The 19,165-nt window shown below is 33.2% G+C and overlaps 1 protein-coding gene across 2 annotated transcripts in view; it reads right to left on the bottom strand.

Annotated features, from left to right (window-relative positions):
- Positions 1 to 19,165, bottom strand: part of LOC148943363 (rab GTPase-activating protein 1-like) — a 263,084-nt gene that overhangs the window by 215,001 nt on the left and 28,918 nt on the right. For both annotated transcript variants that reach the window (XR_016143011.1, XM_089101934.1), the window contains exons 6-7: positions 13,238 to 13,394; positions 4,856 to 4,977 (exon numbers count right to left, since the gene is read on the bottom strand). Coding sequence is in view for 1 of the 2 variants with exons in the window: in XM_089101934.1 (XP_088958060.1) it covers positions 4,856 to 4,977; positions 13,238 to 13,394 (279 nt within the window). In the remaining variant the exon portion in view is untranslated. The remainder of the gene's footprint in view (positions 1 to 4,855; positions 4,978 to 13,237; positions 13,395 to 19,165) is intronic.

Below are 19,165 nucleotides of genomic sequence, written 5' to 3'. Positions count from 1 at the left end.
TTTTCAGTCCAACATCACTCACGATTTGGCTTGTCAGGTATTATCTCTTTTCAACTTACATCCTCACATCATTTAAAAAAAAAAAAAAAAAAAAAAAAAAAAAAAGAGAAGACACTTCTTGCTCACTCAATTCCCCGAGGGGCACCAGTAATATTCACTACCAATCCTCATACTGTTTGGCACTACTTGAGGCAAAAAAAGAAAAAAAACATATTAATTAAAATCATAACAACCAACACAATGGCCCCTTAGCAGCCTACGGAAATCAAGTCTAAGTATTTTGATATGCTAAAAATGGTGTTTTCAGACAAAATCTGCCGATTTTGCCGATTTTGCCTGGGCAAAACTCACGATTTGCCTAGTTCTAGTTTGTCTTTAGCACCAATCAAGTAGCTAACTCAAGTACATATCTGCAGAAACTCTCAAATAGTTTTTGAAATTTCTACAGCAAAAGCTGCTTCTAAAATTCCCATATCAAAAATTGCACCCTGAATTTCAAAGCAAAAAGCATAAATTAGTACAGACGTTCACCACTAGGTTGGTTAAACAGATTATGGTTCGTAACCTTTTCAGATTATGGTTCGCAGGCTTGGAAAAAATTCCAAAACTGCCAATAGCAGTCAACAGAATTCTAAAAGCTGCCGACATTTTAGAACCACAGCTTGTGTTTTGACAGCTTTTCTTTGAGCAAAAAGTATTTTGATATGTTAAAAATGGTGTTTTCAGACGAAATCTGCCAACAAATTTGAAAACTGCGAAGTAGCATTACTACTTTGCTGCCCCACTATTTGCACATCGGCTCGCAAATACATTGTATAATTTCAGAAAGATTTTGCATAACCAGCTGGTGATGGTTCTTCTGGCAAGTTCAAAGTTTTAATCTGCTTCTGAGACCGCTAGTGTAGAATATTCACAGAACTCTGGGGCATAATCTATGGTGGCTCTCTGGTGTTTATCTATTGGTTGCTTATCTATTTAGGTTATGGATTTCTTACAAGTCCACCCCAGATGAACTTTGAGGTTTTTTCAGGAGAGAAGAGTTTTTTCAGGGCATCGATGTTTTGAAAGCATGCACAGCTAATTTTTTTTTTTTTTTTTAATCCAACCACTTCTATTAGTGACGACAAGTTTAAAGAAAAATTACTTTAAACCTTGGACGTCACGTACGATTTTTTTTTTATTAAATAGCAGCCAAGCCAGACACACTTCAAAACACCATATACTACAAAAAACGTTTCATAAAAAAAAATTTCCGTAATAAAAGACGTCCTCCCACCACAGGAAGACCTTACTCTTCCGGATGTCTTACATTTCAGACTTTTTCCAAATGGTGGTCCGTCATGCCGGCAAGATAAAAAAAAGTTAGACCAAAACACAAAAAAGAAGAATAATAAAAAAAACAATCATTAAAAAACAATCAATTTAAATAATAAAAATAACAAAACAAAATGAATGTACTTTCATCATTATAATTTTCTTTTACATAAATTATATACGCAATATACAAAAAAAACATTAAAGAAAATTACATTGATAACATATTCTATATTTACCGTTCCACTTTTCTCTATAAGCTCTATCTTGGCTTCTATTTAAACGACAAAAAACAAACTTTTTTAACTTCATAAGCAAAACAAACTGGTATATCTGTTTTACGGATTTATTTTCTCACATACACGACTCACTCCTTACTATGAACCGATATTCCAATCAAATCTTCTACAGCAGACTCCATCCACTCAAAATAGTAATAATAATTTATTTCTAACCCACATCATATACTAAGATGACACTTGTGGAGTATAAAAAAGAAGAAAATACACTGCATACATGAGAACTTAAAAAAGTTTAAAGAGCAGAGTAAATAAAGAAAACAAAAAACATTCAAGACACTGAAACAACAAAAATAAAAAAAAGTAAAAAAAAAGGAGAAAATCTAAGAAAAATTGGCTAAGACGGTTGAACGGCCTAAGACTTTAGACTGAAATTAAATAAAAAAACAAGTTTTTTAAACTGAAAGTAAGGAGCGACATTAAAACTTAAAACGAACAGAAATTATTCCGTATATGAAAGGGGCTGTCCCCTCCTCAACGCCTCGCTCTTTACGCTAAAGTTTTTTATTGTTTTAAAAAATAAAGTTGTGAGACAGAGTCAAACTTTAGCGTAAAGAGCGAGGCGTTGAGGAGGGGACAGCCCCTTTCATATACGGAATAATTTCTGTTCGTTTTAAGTTTTAATGTCGCTCCTTACTTTCAGTTTAAAAAACTTGTTTTTTTTATTTAATTTCTGATCGTTTTTTAGTTAATGCAGCTTTTATTTGCATAAAAATTTTACTTTTCTTTTGCTAAATGGATGTCTTTACAAATTAACTTACGTAACTAACTTCTATATTCGTATATTTTTCTTCTGGCAAAAAATATAAAGTTGCAGATTTTTGCAGATATGAGCTTGAAACCTATGTAATAGGGTTTTCTGATACGCTGAATTCTGACCGTGTGATTTTCATTAAAATTCTTTTACTTTTAGGGGATGTTTCCCCCCTCTTTAAAAAATCGAGTAAATTTTCTCAGGCCTGTAACCTTTGATGAGTAATACTAAACTTAATAAAATTTATATATTTAGGATCAGCATTATAAGCACATTCTTTTGATACATTTATTGACATCAAAATTCCGTTTTTAAAAGTTTCGATTACTATTGAGCCGTATCGCTTGTTTTTTTATGTTTTTTTTATTACGTATATGTTATTACTTATATGAGGGGGTTCTCCCCTTAGTCAATACCACGCTCTTTACGTTAAAAGTTAGAAAAAATTTTAATTCACAAACCCCTGAATCACCAAGGCCGTTTAATTAGAATAGATAGCTCTTTTGAAAGCACTAAAAAAACTGTAGCGTAAAGAGCGAGGTATTGACTTGGGGAGAACCCCCTCACATACGTTATAATTTCTGTTCGTTTTAAGTTCTAATATTCCTCCTTACATTTCAGTTGAAAAAACTTGTTTTTTTTATTTAATTTCTGATCGTCTAATGATCGATTTAATTTCTAATGCTTGGAAATCCGGCGCCCCCTTCCGAGAAATGTATCTTACCCCAACGAAACATCCGCCACAGACATCTTCTCCAGAGTAACCCCCTCCTCTAGCCCCCCCCCCCAGAAAAAATCCTTCCTGAACATGGTTGTATACTTCCCAATAACCAATAAATAATGCTGGCAAGTCCGGCGCCCCCTTCATGGCAATTTCCCTTCCCCCATGAAAACTTCCTTCATGAACAGATCCTCCAACATAACCACCGACCCACCCTTCCATCCCACTACCAGAAAAAAACCTCCTGAAAACTTCTGTATACTTCCCAATAACTAATACTATATGTTAACATTGGGTAAAGTTCATAACTTTTAGCCCTCCCTCTGGGAACTTTGGGAGATTATGTCACCCTAAAAGACATATTTATCATATTTTCGACCATGTTGAACAAAACGGCTATCTCAAAATTTTGATCGGGTGACTTTGGGAAAAAATAAGTGTGGGAGGGGGCCTAGTTGCCCTCCATTTTTTTTTGTCACTTAAAAAGGGACCTAGAACTTTTAATTTCCGTTCGAATGAGCCCTTCCACGATATTATAGGACCAATGGGTCGATACGGTCACCCCTGGGAAAAAAAACAAAAAACAAACAAATAAACACGCATCAGTGATCTTTCTTCTGGCAAAAAATGTAAAATTCCACATTTTTGTAGATAGGAGCTTGAAAACTCTACAGTAGGGTTCTCTGATACGCTGAATATGATGGTGTGATTTTCATTAAGGTTCTATAACTTTTAGGGGGTCTTTCCCCCTTTTTTTGAAAATCAGCCAAATTTTCTAAGGCACGTAACTTTTGATGGGTAGGACTAAACTTGATGAAATTTATATATTAGAATTCAGAATTAAAATCTGATCCTTTGGATATATCTATTGGTATCAAAAACCCGTTTTCTAGAGTTTGGGTTACCATTGAGCCGGGTCGCTCCTTACAGTTTGTCACCAAGAACTGTTTGATAAACAAAAAAGCAAAACAAGTTACTATTGAAAAAACCTGATAAGGCGGTGGTGCGGAGAAATACGGATACAGGCGGTATTCGAAAGGTTTCTGTGTAGAATTTCCAATTTTACAGTAATATCAAAACAAGAAATTTCTTAATACAAAAAATATCAGTAATATCAAACAGTAATATCAAAATAAATAACAGTAATAACAATAACAAAACAAATAACAGTAATATCAAAACAAAAAATTTCTTAAAAACAAGAAATCTCATGAACAAGACATTTGTTAATAAGAACCTTGTTTTTTGTCCAAGGAGGAAGAAATGACAAAAATTTACAAAATCTAAAATAATTAATCTGGGTTCTTTTTAATTCTTTTTTCTTAAGAAGAGCTCAGAAATTCACTTACCCCTTCTAATTTTGGCTTTCACTTCCCTCTCAGAATACACAGCTGTTTGAACTCGATGCAATTATGGTATATAACAAAAAGTAAATGCTTTTTGAATCAAGCAAACTGCGATTTTACGAATCAAGCGAACTGCGCAAGCGAACTTGCGGAAGGGGAAAGATTAAAATGTATATTTTGATTTTATATCTGCATGTTCAGTAAAATGCAATTTGCACAATCTATAAAATTAGTTTAATAATAAGTGTCTGATATCATTCCCTGATAGAAAAAACAATTACAAAACATGAAAAAAATGCCAAGTGACGCCAAAAGCTTAGATAGCGTTGAAGGTTATTTCACTATAGCCCTAAAGCACAAAGTTAAAAGGGTTAAAACTTAAAATTATAAAGAAAGTATCAAAAAAGAAAGAAATACTTACTTGACTAAGTATTAAAGTGAAATGTTCAAAATGATGTTTCCTACTGATGTACCAAAATTTTTCACTCTGTGGAAATACTTTGAGTTTCGTCTCAATATCAAACCGAACAGGTTCACGTATACCTAGAAATGTATTAGAACGCAAAATCACAAGAAAAGATACAATCAACACCTTTTGGAATCAAAGTAACGGAAATTTGGGGAAAAAAATTGTAGTGAAAAAGGCCGTTACTACTTGGATGCACTACTTAAGAGATAAAATCCTATCACTCACCCTTTTGTGACCGTTTTCAATATTGAAATGCTATTATTATTACTAACAACAGATCGGAGCATAAAGCCCTCTGGGGCCAATAAATGGCCAAACCATGTCAGTTTCTTGGCCATTAAGCCGTCAGTTTCTAAGCGATATTGCTCAAGGGAAAAGTTTTCAGCAAAGGCTTTAGCTACCATTCAATTAAGAAGTATTAAATTTAAAAAAAAAACAAATCTTTTCAACTGAAAGTAAGGAGCAACATTAAAATTTAAAACGAACAGAAATTGTTACGTGTACGAAGGGGACTGCCCCTTCATCATAACCTCGCTCATAACGGTAAATTTGTTTAGTATTTTTAAAAAAGCTTCATTTTGATCTAATTAAACAACCTTTGTTTCAGGAGTCCCAGTTCTGTCCCAAAGAATTGGGACAAAATTCAAACTTTAGCGTAAAGAGCGAAGTGTTGAGGAGGGGCCATTTAATGGCCTGTGGTATAGAGTAAAAGCCAGAGGAAGAACCAGTAGTCGGGGAGCCAAAGTTGAAAAAGTCGTCAAATAACGATTTGTAAAAAACATTTTGGTACATGAGTTCTGACTTTTGGAAACAATGTTTTTGAACATGCTGATTCCATTTATTTCGGGAATTGCGACCACCAAAGTGCGCTTCATAGTTTAACATGAGGTCAAAGTTTCGACTCAATCATCTATGGTAAAAAATTATAAGCCAATTTCTAGAATTTTAATTTAAGATATTATGCTAGATGGCGATTGCAAGAACAACTGCAACGCCATCGCCTACGTATGTTTTTTCATTTTTGTTTACAAACAGAAAATAAAAAACGAAAAAGAAGGTATAGTTTTTTTCACTTCTTTTTTTTTATTATTGTTAATTATTCTAAGATTAATGCTTAAGTATACCTAGTTAAATAATTGACAGATAATTCTGCTTTAAGCTTCTTATACGCTAGGCTGGTCCAGCCTATTTCATGTAGACTAGCATATGCTTAAATTAACTGCTGTGGAAGAAACCTTGCCACTAGCCTAGTAAATCTCCAGATAAAAATTACATTATGGTTAGATAAAAGCTTCTTGTTCTAAGAATTCAATTCAAATGTTTAAAGTTAGGCAATAGCCTATTAAATACCAAAATGTGGCCCATGTTTAGCTAAAGCAAGTAATCCCAATCCTATGGGATCCCACCTATGGGTACTTCTGGTAGATTATAGGATCTGATGGATGGCAGTGTGTGTTTTTAAAATGTTTTGTTGTAAAGTGTCTTTCTTATGGCAGTGTATGTTTTTAAAATGTCTTGCTTAAAATGCCTTGGTTAATACTTTTACAAAGAATATCAGATTGGATCATGTTTTATGGTTATTAAATCTGGTATTTTTGCTCAATTTTTGTCTAAAGGCCTGCACCTAATTACTAAAACTAGAAAAGCCATAAACTCACATTGTATTCTCTTATTATTTGCCTGTCTTTTGGCAGCTTCCAAAACATGCCATCTTGCTGGTTTGCTGTTTACATTTTCATCCTGTGAGATGGTGAATTCCTATGATTGCTCACAATACCCAAGGTAGGTTCAGCATGCCATACCAAGGTGTCCACAAGTGGACTATGCTTGTAAAAGCTGTGCAAACAGCACATTTTAAGGCTGAAGGCAAGCTCAAAACACAAAACCTAATTCTGGTGTTTTTTAACCCTGTCAGACCAGTAGGTGAATTTAAATTATTTTTTTTCCCTTTAAATTTCATTAAATATAAAATGCTTAAAAATAAAACACAGGAAAAAAGAAAGATAAGGGACTGGGGTCCACAAGGAAAAAAGGCAGTTTTTTTCTGTCTTACTTCACAAAATGTTGGTTGGATTCTCTGCAAGTGCCATGGGTGTCCCAAGATAAATACTGCAGGGGTACATGAACAAAGTTAAGAAGCTGAATATCCCTCTACAAAGTCTGTACCTGAGTTTCTTTATACCCTGTTACAACACATACCATAATAAATATCTGCAGAGGAACAAGAAAAAGGAATAAAAACATGCTTGAAAATGATAGCTGGTCTGCATTTTGACTGTTTTCCCCTAGAAGCACATGAACTTGCATACACTTATGCCATTACTAAGAGTATAAAAGGACCTGATAACAGGAAATGTAAAGGAAGTTGAGACAGTGGAGGAATTGCAGGTAAAGATTGGTACCATGGTTCTATGGATTGCTGTAAAACTCTATTGGCAAGAATGCCAGAAGGTACAAGCTTAGGACAGGCAACTACTTTCAACTGTCACTCTGTAGGAGCTTTCTTTGACAACTTGGAGCAAGGTCTAGATAAACACATGTTCAAACCACAAGACATTTGGAATGTTGACAATGTGAGTCTGAATAACATTTACAAGCATGGTAAGATCATTGCACAGTGAGGCCAGACATAATTAGGGAAGCTCATGTCAGCAGAAAGAGGTCAGTTGACCATCATTTGTGCTGGTGTTAATGAACTCCTCCAGTATTCCCCGGCATTGTTCGAAGCGCAATCCGAGGGATTCCGATTAAGAACAGGAAAGAAATCTGATCTGATAAACTTTATAGAAGGGTTGTCTTGCCTAGATTCTAAGGCCTACTCTTTGCCAGTGTTTGATGTCAATTAGAGGCTATCTCTCATTCTGGACTTTATGCCACTCTTAAGGACTATGACTCCGTCAAGGGATGAGACATTGTCTGATTTTTCAAGAAGGTTGACGTGCAAGGTTTTTAGTCAGCTCCCGGAAAATCTATGCCAACTGCATGTAGTTTCTGACCGGTATGATTGAATTTTTGGAATCAAGGACCCAACTAACTCACCAGTGTGCTTAAAGGACAGTAGTGGTTGCCATAGACGAAGGGGTGAGCAGAGTTTGAGGGTCAGTACCAAATATAGTGACAGCATCAAACTCGGTGATTCCTGGCAATCAATTCTTAGAAGTTCTTCCTGCAAAGCTAACTTGGTGGCTTTTATTTATGAGTTTTGGAGCAATATTGGAAGTAAAAGTAAGAACTTTGATATTATACTTGCTGGAGGTTTCCCTGATCGTCGACATGTTGGGATATTGCCTAACGAAAAGGATCCCTGGAACCTTTGCCTCCTCTTAGTCTTGAGCTTGCAAGCACACATGAAGAAGCAGACATGCGTGTAGCAGTCCTTGTTGCTTCCAGCTTTAGGAATGGAAGTTCTTCTGTCATTGTTCGGGCCAATGACACTGATATTCTGGTGATACTTTTGCAACACTCCTCTACGCTGTTAGCTACGGAAGAGTACAACAAGAAGGAACTATTCCTCCAATTTCCTGACAGAATTTTCCCTGTGCACGAGCTAGCTATTTCTCTTCCACGGGACTTTATTGACAGCATTGGACTTCTACACTGCCTTAGTGGCACTGACACGACGAGCTTTGCATATTCTGTGGGGAAGAAGACATTTGTGAAAGCAGCTTTGAAATTTGATCTTGTTAGTGACATGGCGAAACTGACGAGAAAAGTCAAGATTGACCTCGTCATCATATCAAATTATATTGAGGAAGTGACGGAGGTGGCAAGAAAAGTAACAATCGCAGCCTATGGAAAGAATCCTACTGACTTTATCTCCTTGAATGACTTGCGAGTGCACTTATTCCATAGGAAAAAATCATTAAAAAATCTTCCGCCCACTGAAAACAGCTTTAAATATCACATCCTTAGAGTTGTATATCAGTGGGGAATCGTTTTACAGGCTATGGAGTCTGAACCAATAGTTTTAGACCCCCTAAATTTTGGATGGGTATACAGTGACGCTTTCGGGGTTATTCCTCTGACAAATTCATTGTCGCAGTGGCCGATTTCTATAAACCGTATTGCAGTTCATTGCAAGTGTAGAAATATGTGTATTGGAAAGTGCTCCTGTGCTGGAATCCGCAAGTGCGACTTGCTTTGTGCTTGTGCTGGGTCATGCGATCTTTCTGAAAGTGACGACGAGTTTGACTAAATAATAACTTAAAAAACATTGCTAAACATATTTAAATTATGTATATTCGACCAATCGTATGTTAATAAAATTGTAAAAAGCAAAAGCTTGTAAAAGCAGTTTGAAGCATATTGAAGCTGTTGTGCTTGAAGCAGGATTTTTTTTTTTTTTTTTTTTTTTTTTTTTTTTTTTTTTTACTGATGTGGTAAATTAACGATCGCCTAATGTTTTGGCTAGGTATAAAAAAGACAACTACAATATTCTAGTAGAAAGCTGGACTTAGTCTGAGTGAAATAGAAAAATCAACGAACTTAGTTGCAAAAAACCACCAAGCGCACCTTTGGCGCTTATATTCCCGAGATATTCGTAATCAGCATGGTCGATTTAGTCTAAAACCTCTCTCAAATCACTTGTCCCCCTCAGATTGCTATTTTGTCAGATTTTCAACTTTGGCTCCCCAACTACAGAGAAAATACAAACACGTGTACGTATTTATTGAATAAGTTATTCAACAGTTGACGTCATTCAACTGTTGATATGAATACAACGTCGAACAATAAACAAAAAACAAAATTATTAACAGTAGGAAAAAAAAAGGAAAAGTAAACAGAAGGAAGGAAAAAAAACTAGAACCAAGAAGTCTTTGCTCATTCTTTTTAATAGTACCACATTATTGAACAGGTTCAGTCAGGCTACTCCACACAATATGATACGTACTCATGTGTTTAAAATACGATTTTGCTGACAGAGTGAATGGGACTTGAATGTTACTCTAGAAACGAAATCTTGGTTAGAGTGATCCGAAACAAAAGAGTAATTAAAGCTAGAATCTTAGAAAGATTACCATGGAGTTGAAAAATGAGCGAAGAATTCAATCCAAAGAATGTAAATTAATTGTCGATCAAGCGGCAGACAATGTGCTTACGATTAGTTTCTTTATATATAGCATTATCCATTCACCCTTAGAACTGATTTCAGAAAAAAGGAAAGTTGTCATCAATGTATTTAGGGAGTAAGGGGTATGAGACTTAATTAATGAATGAAAAAGGACTTTCGGTATTGAGCCAAGACAAATCTATTAAACATTTTCCTAAAACCTTCATGAGATTAATATGACCCTTAAAAGTAAGAAGAATATGACCCAAAAGTAACAAACTGTAAGAAAGGAGCGATCCGGTTCAATAGAAACCGAAACTCTAAAATAAGGAATTTCGACACCAATAGATATATAAAAAAAACTGGCGGTCCGTTCACCGGAAAAATCTGGATTAGAACAACGCCGAAAAACTTTAGCGTGAAGAGCGAGGTGTTGAACAGGGGTCACCATACATATGTAATAATTTCTGTTCGTTTTAAGTTTTAATGTTGCTCCTTACTCTCAGTTGAAAAAAACTTGTATTTTTTTTTTTTTTTTTATTGTTTTAAAGATGATGATCAAACAGAATGAACAACTTTTAAGTTTGATCTCCGGCGATTTAATACGGGAATGAAAAGATTAAGAATTACAAGCGTCACTTACAGTGTAGCGCCCAACGATATCATTAAAAAAATAGAGAAATTGAATATTTGATATTATTCATCTACAAAGCAATAGGATTAAGACTGAATTTTCTCTGTAAGTGCTGTAAAATCTGTACAAATCACATGTATCATTCATGAACAAGACCGTATCCAGGGGGAGGGTTACAGGGTTTGAATATTATTTTCTGAAAATAATTACATTGTCTAAATGTTTGTTTTTCTGCCAATATGTTAGTTCAACTTATCTATCTGTACTCATTATGTAAGATCATGCCAAACAAGGGGGCGCCCATATTGCACCAAATAGTTTAACTTCGACTTTATTTTTTCCTGTTTCGCTCTATTAGGGCAAGAATTCGATTTTCCTATTTCGCGGGGTTTCAGCTTTTTTTCTTATTCCAATAAATTTACTTTCGCAATGAACTTTTATTATGAAGATTAATGGAAATAATAGTTACCGTCCCTGAATCTGGTTCAAATATCAATTGTTCCTCGCTTGACAGTCTTTTCAAAGCCATTTTTAAATTTTCGGTTACTATCGGCTAAAATTTGTTCTGTGCTAAGTTGCTCCTTAGGGGGCAACTTTGATAAGTTTATCTTATGTTATTTACCTTAGAAATATACCTTATGTTATTTACTCCTTAGAAATTGGGAAGGAGTAGATAAAGTTTCTTGAAAACACCCCCCTGAAGAACTATTTAAGATCTGAATCCATGACTGAAAATTTTATTCTCCTAACTCGACTACTTCTTAAGATTGAAAAAAAAACTCATCTAGAACTGTAGCAGACTTAAGGTAATTATCTAACCTAACAAGAGCTTTACAGAGTCTTTGATGCTAATTTTTTTCTGTTGGCCTTGAATTGGAAATTATATGTTATCATGGATTTCTGATTTTTGTGTGATAGATATTTTTTTCCTTGTTTGATAACGTCTCATTTCTCGCTGTGATTATTTGTGATTATGAACAGTATGAAGAAAAAATCTATAAATTTGCACCCAGAATTAGTGGAGTTTTCAAAAAAACCTACAGGAATAACTCCACTGAAAAAAACAAAATAGATGAAGAGGATGTGACATCCATTTTTATTCAGAAAATAATTACTGTTGCTTAAAAATTTTGCAAGTAGCATATCATCAATATGGGTACTGTTCTATTTACCGGGCTCCTTTGAATACGGCAATGCACACCAGTCACGAAATAGACCGAGACAGGTGATGAAAACAGGTTTACAATGCCTTCTGGGATATAAACAAAGGCAAGAACTGTATTTAAATTGTTTTTTTTTTGGTTTTTAGGGGGGAAAGGTACCTAGGTTAGGTTAGGTTACGTATTTAGTGTATGATATACTTTACCCCCTCCCCCCCCACCCCTAATGTGCAAATATATAGCCCAAATTCGTTTCTAAACTTTTATATATTCATCCTTTTTTATTATATTTCATTGGCATTAACCAAACTAGCACTATATAAAAGAGCCCGGTTAATAGAACAGTACCTCAATATTACAAAACTTCTTATAATAGTATAGTAATTAAAAACCTCATTTAGGGTGAGATTTGGACCATAGCTTCCAAGAGCGTTTGAGACAGTGTTGCAAGTATGTATGCGAATCTGGAATTTCCATTTTTCCTCCTGAGTAGTTATTTGATGATGGGGTAGCTAATGTTCACTGATGATGGGGTAGCTAGTGTTCATTGATGATTAGGTAGCTATTGTCTAAATGGTTTTTTTCTGCCAATATAATAGTATTTACACTTAAAACCTTCTACAGAATTTACAATTAAACCTTCACAAGAGTGTACTCAACAACTTCTTAAATTTTCTTGGCGATCGAATGAACAGTGTAGTAGCATTTTCCTCCTGAGTAGTTATTTGATGATGGGGTAGCTAATGTTCACTGATGATGGGGTAGCTAATGTACATTGACGATTTACTTTTGGTTTGTATAGTTTTTTGTGTTGTGGATACCCAGAACACACTGGTATAAATAAGTGAATTTTTGAAGCAGCAACATAAATCCAGGTTACCGGTTCTGTTTTTGTTGTTTTACTGCTTTTGATCGAAATGATTGAGTCATTCAAACTTTCCATCAATCACCGTCAATGCTCGACTCAAGTGTCAAGCAAGTTCCTAGACGGTCAATCATGCTTGATTCAATCGATTGACGGAAAATTTTGATCAAAATGATCGACCGTCTAGGGCCTCCTTTATGTTAGCATTAGTTAATATTAGTACTAGTTACCATAGTTAGTATGCTATTATTTACTTCTACAGTTTTGATTTTTTCACAGTCCTTAGTTTTTTGCTTACTTCTTCACTTCAAGCCTGCGGTAGCACATTGCTGGGCTCTGCAGGGCAATACGGGGCACAGGGATCGATCCCCACTGCCGCTAGGTTGGGCGACAAGCTTGCTACTCGTCCTTGTGCAAAAGACTCAGCAACTGAAACACTAGTTTGACACTCTATGTGCCAACAATGTCTCCTGAGGATCTTTAGATTTTTTATGTTTTTACCTTTTGTCAATTTTTTTGTAATTTATCTATTTTATTCATGAGGAAATTCTATTCGTTTTATCTACAAAATTGTTTTGTTTTGTTAAAAAATAATTCAGGAAGAATATAAAAGTTCACTACTTACCACTAATTACAAGGTCAACAGCAACTGTCATATAAACCCGATCAGTATCTTTCGGTGTCTCCTTATTTAACTGGCTGAAAGCCGGGTCTCCGGGATCCCAGGATCCAGTGATCGTATAAACAGCCTTTCCATCGTTAATCACAGTCCCCATAGACACCTATACACAGAAATAATCATCAACTGAATTTTTTTATAAAAACAACATAAAAAAACAGAGCCTATATTTTAAAAGAAGTATTTTCCGATGAAGTACATTACAGTACAGGGACTAGCCTCTCCATCGGAAATGGAGGACCTGAGACAAAAGACCTATTTCTAAAATCTTTGCTTCCCCCAGAAAACTTTCTTAGGGCACTCAAGCATAATAGGTTACCGAATGAAGATCATATGCAGATAAGAATTAGGTCGAAGATTAGTCCAAAGGTCGAAAAATTTGACCTGAAAAACACATGATTTTTTTATTATTTCAGAACATCTCCTCACATAAAAATACCTTTCCCCTCCCTCTATTAAATGAATCTAACCAGCCAAGTTTCTTTTATCCTGTTAGTACAACCCATCATTATTAGGAATTAAGTTAATGGTAGATAATGATAAACCCGCCAAAAAGAAGTAACTTATCTTCTTAGGCATAAATGTACGAAAATCTAGATCAGCTTTGATTTTGCTAGCCCCTCACTTACAAAGAAATTAGGTTCCTATCTTCTAGCAATAGCAGAATAACTCAAAATGGATTTTAATAATGTTCTTGGCAAATCCATTGCTCATCAATTCTGAGAAAAAAAGGCATCAAATGTAATAAAAAAAGGGTTGGCTAAAAACAGGGCTAACCAGTAAATACGGTAAACTGACTGAACAGGGTCGATCCCCGGCCAATTTCGTTGGGGAAAGGTACAATTTTCTCCAAAAAATGGTCACGTACTGAAATGAATGTTAAAATTTCTAAACCTTAGTTTGCAAAAAAAAAAATATTTTCGAACAAAATAAGGTACTTGCATAATATACCCCCTACCTAATATTCTTCTAATATGTTTCTCTGACGCTCAATCCTAATGAAATATACAAAGTATGATAAAAATATAATATTTTAGAAACAAATTTGGGCTATATATTTGCAAACTAGGGGGGCGGGGGTGAAGTATAGCGGGTCTGCATGCCTAATGTTTAGGTACAATTATTCTGCATATTATGCAGTAAGAATTGTTTTCTAACTTCACACAAATTCTTTATCCCCACCCCAACCCTAATTTGCAAATATATAGCCCAAAATATATATTTTTCATCTATTCTGTCACTTCTTTTTTTATTGTTTCAATCTAAGCTGAAAGAAACTAACGAAAAAAAAACAGTTCAATAATACGTCAATGAATGAACGACTTGAGCGGTAGGGGGTTTATCATACGAGTACCCAAAATAAATCGAAAAAAAAAGAATATCGTCATCAAAGATATATAAACCACATGTATAACTGCTATGTTTATGTGTATTTTTTCTTCTTTTTTTTCGTTTATTGCTCCGTCTTTTCCTTTTTTGTATGACGGGTTTATAATCGAAAAAAATAAATCGAAAAAAAAAGAATATCGTCCTCAATGATACGTATATAAACCACATATATAACTGCTATATTTATGTGTATTTCTTCTTCTTCTTTTTTTTCGTTTATTGCTCCGTCTTTTCCTTTTTTGTATGACGGGTTTATAATCGAAAAAAAAAGAATATCGTCATCAAAGATATATAAACCACATGTATAAATGCTATGTTTATGTGTATTTCTTCTTCTTTTTTTCGTTTTTTGCTCCGTCTTTTCCTTTTTTGTATGAGGGTTTTATAATCTAAAAAAAAAAATAAAAAAAAAATAATATAGTCATCAAAGATATATAAACCACATGTATAACTGCTATGTTTATATGTATTTCTTCTTCTTTTTTTTCGTTTATTGCTCTGTCTTTTCCTTTTTTGTATGACGGATTTATAATCGAAAAAAATAAATCGAAAAAAAAGAACATCGTCATAAAAGATATAAACCACATGTATAACTGCTGTGTTTATATGTATTTCTTCTTCTTTTTTTTCTTTTATTGCTCCGTTTTTTCCTTTTTTGTATGACGGGTTTATAATCGAAAAAAATAAATCGAAAAAAAAAAGAATATCGTCCTCAATGATACGTATATAAACCACATATATAACTGCTATATTTATGTGTATTTCTTCTTCTTCTTTTTTTTTCGTTTATTGCTCCGTCTTTTCATTTTTTGTATGACGGGTTTATAATCGAAAAAAAAAGAACATAGTCATCAAAGATATATAAAACAAATGTATAAATGCTTTGTTTATGTTTATTTCTTCTTCTTTTTTTTTCTTTTATTGCTCCGTTTTTTCCTTTTTTGTATGACGGGTTTATAATCAAAAAAAATAAATCGAAAAAAAAAGAATATCGTCCTCAATGATACGTATAAAAACCACATATATAACTGCTATATTTATGTGTATTTCTTCTTCTTCTTTTTTTTCGTTTATTGCTCCGTCTTTTCCTTTTTTGTATGACGGGTTTATAATCGAAAAAAAAAAGAATATCGTCATCAAAGATATATAAACCACATGTATAACTGCTATGTTTATGTGTATTTCTTCTTCTTTTTTTCGTTTATTGCTCCGTATTTTCCTTTTTTGTATGAGGGGTTTATAATCGAAAAAAAATAAAAAAATAATATCGTCATAAAAGATATATAAACCACATGTATAACTGCTGTGTTTACATGTATTTCTTCTTCTTTTTTTTCTTTTATTGCTCCGTCTTTTCCTTTTTTGTATGACGGGTTTATAATATAAAAAAATAAATCGAAAAAAAAATAACATCGTCCTCAATGATACGTATATAAACCACATATATAACTGCTATATTTATGTGTATTTCTTCTTCTTCTTTTTTTTTCGTTTATTGCTCCGTCTTTTCCTTTTTTGTATGACGGGTTTATAATCGAAAAAAAAAGAACATCGTCATAAAAGATATATAAACCACATGTATAACTGCTGTGTTTATATGTATTTCTTCTTCTTTTTTTTCTTTTATTGCTCCGTTTTTTCCTTTTTTGTATGACGGGTTTATAATCGAAAAAAATAAATCGAAAAAAAAAAGAATATCGTCCTCAATGATACGTATATAAACCACATATATAACTGCTATATTTATTTTTATTTCTTCTTATTCTTTTTTTTCGTTTATTGCTCCGTCTTTTCCTTTTTTGTATGACGGGTTTATAATCGAAAAAAAAAAGAATATCGTCATCAAAGATATATAAACCACATGTATAACTGCTATGTTTATTTGTATTTATTCTTCTTTTTTTTCGTTTATTGCTCCGTCTTTTCCTTTTTTGTATGAGGGGTTTATAATCTAAAAAAAAAAATAAAAAAAAAAAAATATAGTCATCAAAGATATATAAACCACATGTATAACTGCTATGTTTATATGTATTTCTTCTTCTTTTTTTTCGTTTATTGCTCTGTCTTTTCCTTTTTTGTATGACGGATTTATAATCGAAAAAAATAAATCGAAAAAAAAGAACATCGTCATAAAAGATATATAAACCACATGTATAACTGCTGTGTTTATATGTATTTCTTCTTCTTTTTTTTTCTTTTATTGCTCCGTCTTTTCCTTTTTTGTATGACGGGTTTATAATCGAAAAAAATAAATCGAAAAAAAAGAACATCGTCATAAAAGATATATAAACCACATGTATAACTGCTGTGTTTATATGTATTTCTTCTTCTTTTTTTTTCTTTTATTGCTCTGTCTTTTCCTTTTTTGTATGACGGATTTATAATCGAAAAAAATAAATCGAAAAAAAAGAACATCGTCATAAAAAATATATAAACCACATGTATAACTGCTGTGTTTATATGTATTTCTTCTTCTTTTTTTTTCTTTTATTGCTCCGTTTTTTCCTTTTTTGTATGACGGGTTTGTAATTGAAAAAAAAATAAATCGAAAAAAAAAGAATATCGTCATCAAAGATATATAAACCACATGTATAACTGCTATGTTTATGTGTATTTCTTCTTCTTCTTTTTTTTCGTTTATTGCTCCGTCTTTTCCTTTTTTGTATGACGGGTTTATAATCGAAAAAAAAAGAATATCGTCATCAAAGATATATAAACCACATGTATAACTGCTTTGTTTATGTGTATTTCTTCTTCTTTTTTTTCGTTTATTTTTTTTTTTATTAACAAATGGGTCAGAAAAAAAAAACATACATATCTCCATATAATGCTAACAAAACAAAACTGCATATAGTACTAACAATATCAAAATAGGTCCCGACGCATATTAGCGTGTTTGGGATGACCCAAAAAAAGGAACACCAACTACTTATACACTAATACACTTCCTCGGGGAAATAATACTCTCTGACTCCTCCTCTCCTCCCCCACCCCTACTAAAGAATTAATCAACATTCTAAGGATAATACATTTTTTTACAGGGAACTTAAAGGAAATCAACACTCATGCTCTATGACTCATCATGCTTCCTTTCATATACCGACAATCACCTAAATCAACACACAAGCAAATTTTTTCTCTTATAACATTCACAAGCATTTACTCACTCCCAGATCAATCTCCTTATCCGTGTCTACAATACTGGTTAAAACAAATACATTGCAAAGAAGCAGGAAATTCCTCAAGAACCTTCTTACCTTTTACTTCCGCCAGAAGCCTGTTCCATACTTCAGGACCAATATACCTAATAGAAAATTTAGATCTTATAGTAACTGAAACCGGCGTTCTAACCAATTCAACATTTCTAGTTTCATAACTATGGTCCCTTTCATTAAATTGACTATCATTGTAAATTGACTTTCATCAGCAAAACTTGGAAGTACCATTAATTGACTATCTTCAATTGATAAATTGACTATCATCAGCTGATAGTAAATGACTATCATAGCTTATAGTAAATGATAGTGAGATGATAATAAATTGACTTTCATCAGCAAAACTTGGAAGTACCATCAATTGACTATCTTCAATTGATAAATTGACTATCATCAGCTGATAGTAAATGACTATCATAGCTGATAGTAAATGATAGTGAGATGATAGTAAATTGACTTTCATCAGCAAAACTTGGAAGTACCATTAATTGAATATCTTCAATTGATAAATTGACTATCATCAGCTGATAGTAAATGACTATCATAGCTGATAGTAAATGATAGTGAGATGATAGTAAATTGACTATCATCAGCAAAAATTGGAAGTAACATAAATTGACTATCTTCAATTGATAAATTGACTATCATCAGCTGATAGTAAATGACTATCATAGCTGATAGTAAATGATAGTGAGATGATAGTAAATGGACTATCATCAGCAAAACTTGGAAGTACCATCAATTGACTATCTTCAATTGATAAATTGACTATCATCAGCTGAACGTAAATGACTATCAAAGCTGATAGTAAATGATAGTGAGATGATAGTAAATTGACTATCATCAGCAAAAATTGGAAGTAACATTAATTGACTATCTTCAATTGATAAATTGACTATCATCAGCTGCTAGTACATGAATATCAGATCTGATAGTAAATGATAGTGAGATGATAGTAAATGGACTATCATCAGCAAAAATTGGAAGTACCATCACTTGACTATCTTCAATTGATAAATTGACTATCATCAGCGGATAGTAAATGACTATCATAGCTGATAGTAAATGATAGTGAGATGATAGTAAATGGACTATCATCAGCAAAAATTGGAAGTACCATCAATTGACTATCTTCAATTGATAAATTGACTATCATCAGCTGATAGTAAATGATAGTGAGATGATAATAAATTGACTTTCATCAGCAAAACTTGGAAGTACCATTAATTGAATATCTTCAATTGATAAATTGACTATCATCAGCTGATAG

This window comes from Artemia sp. Qi Xiang Cuo, chromosome 15 (genome assembly GCF_049724085.1).
Source record: "Artemia sp. Qi Xiang Cuo chromosome 15, ASM4972408v1, whole genome shotgun sequence".
Classification (NCBI taxonomy): Eukaryota; Metazoa; Arthropoda; class Branchiopoda; order Anostraca; family Artemiidae; genus Artemia; species Artemia sp. Qi Xiang Cuo.
This window is presented reverse-complemented; position numbering and strand designations above follow the sequence as displayed.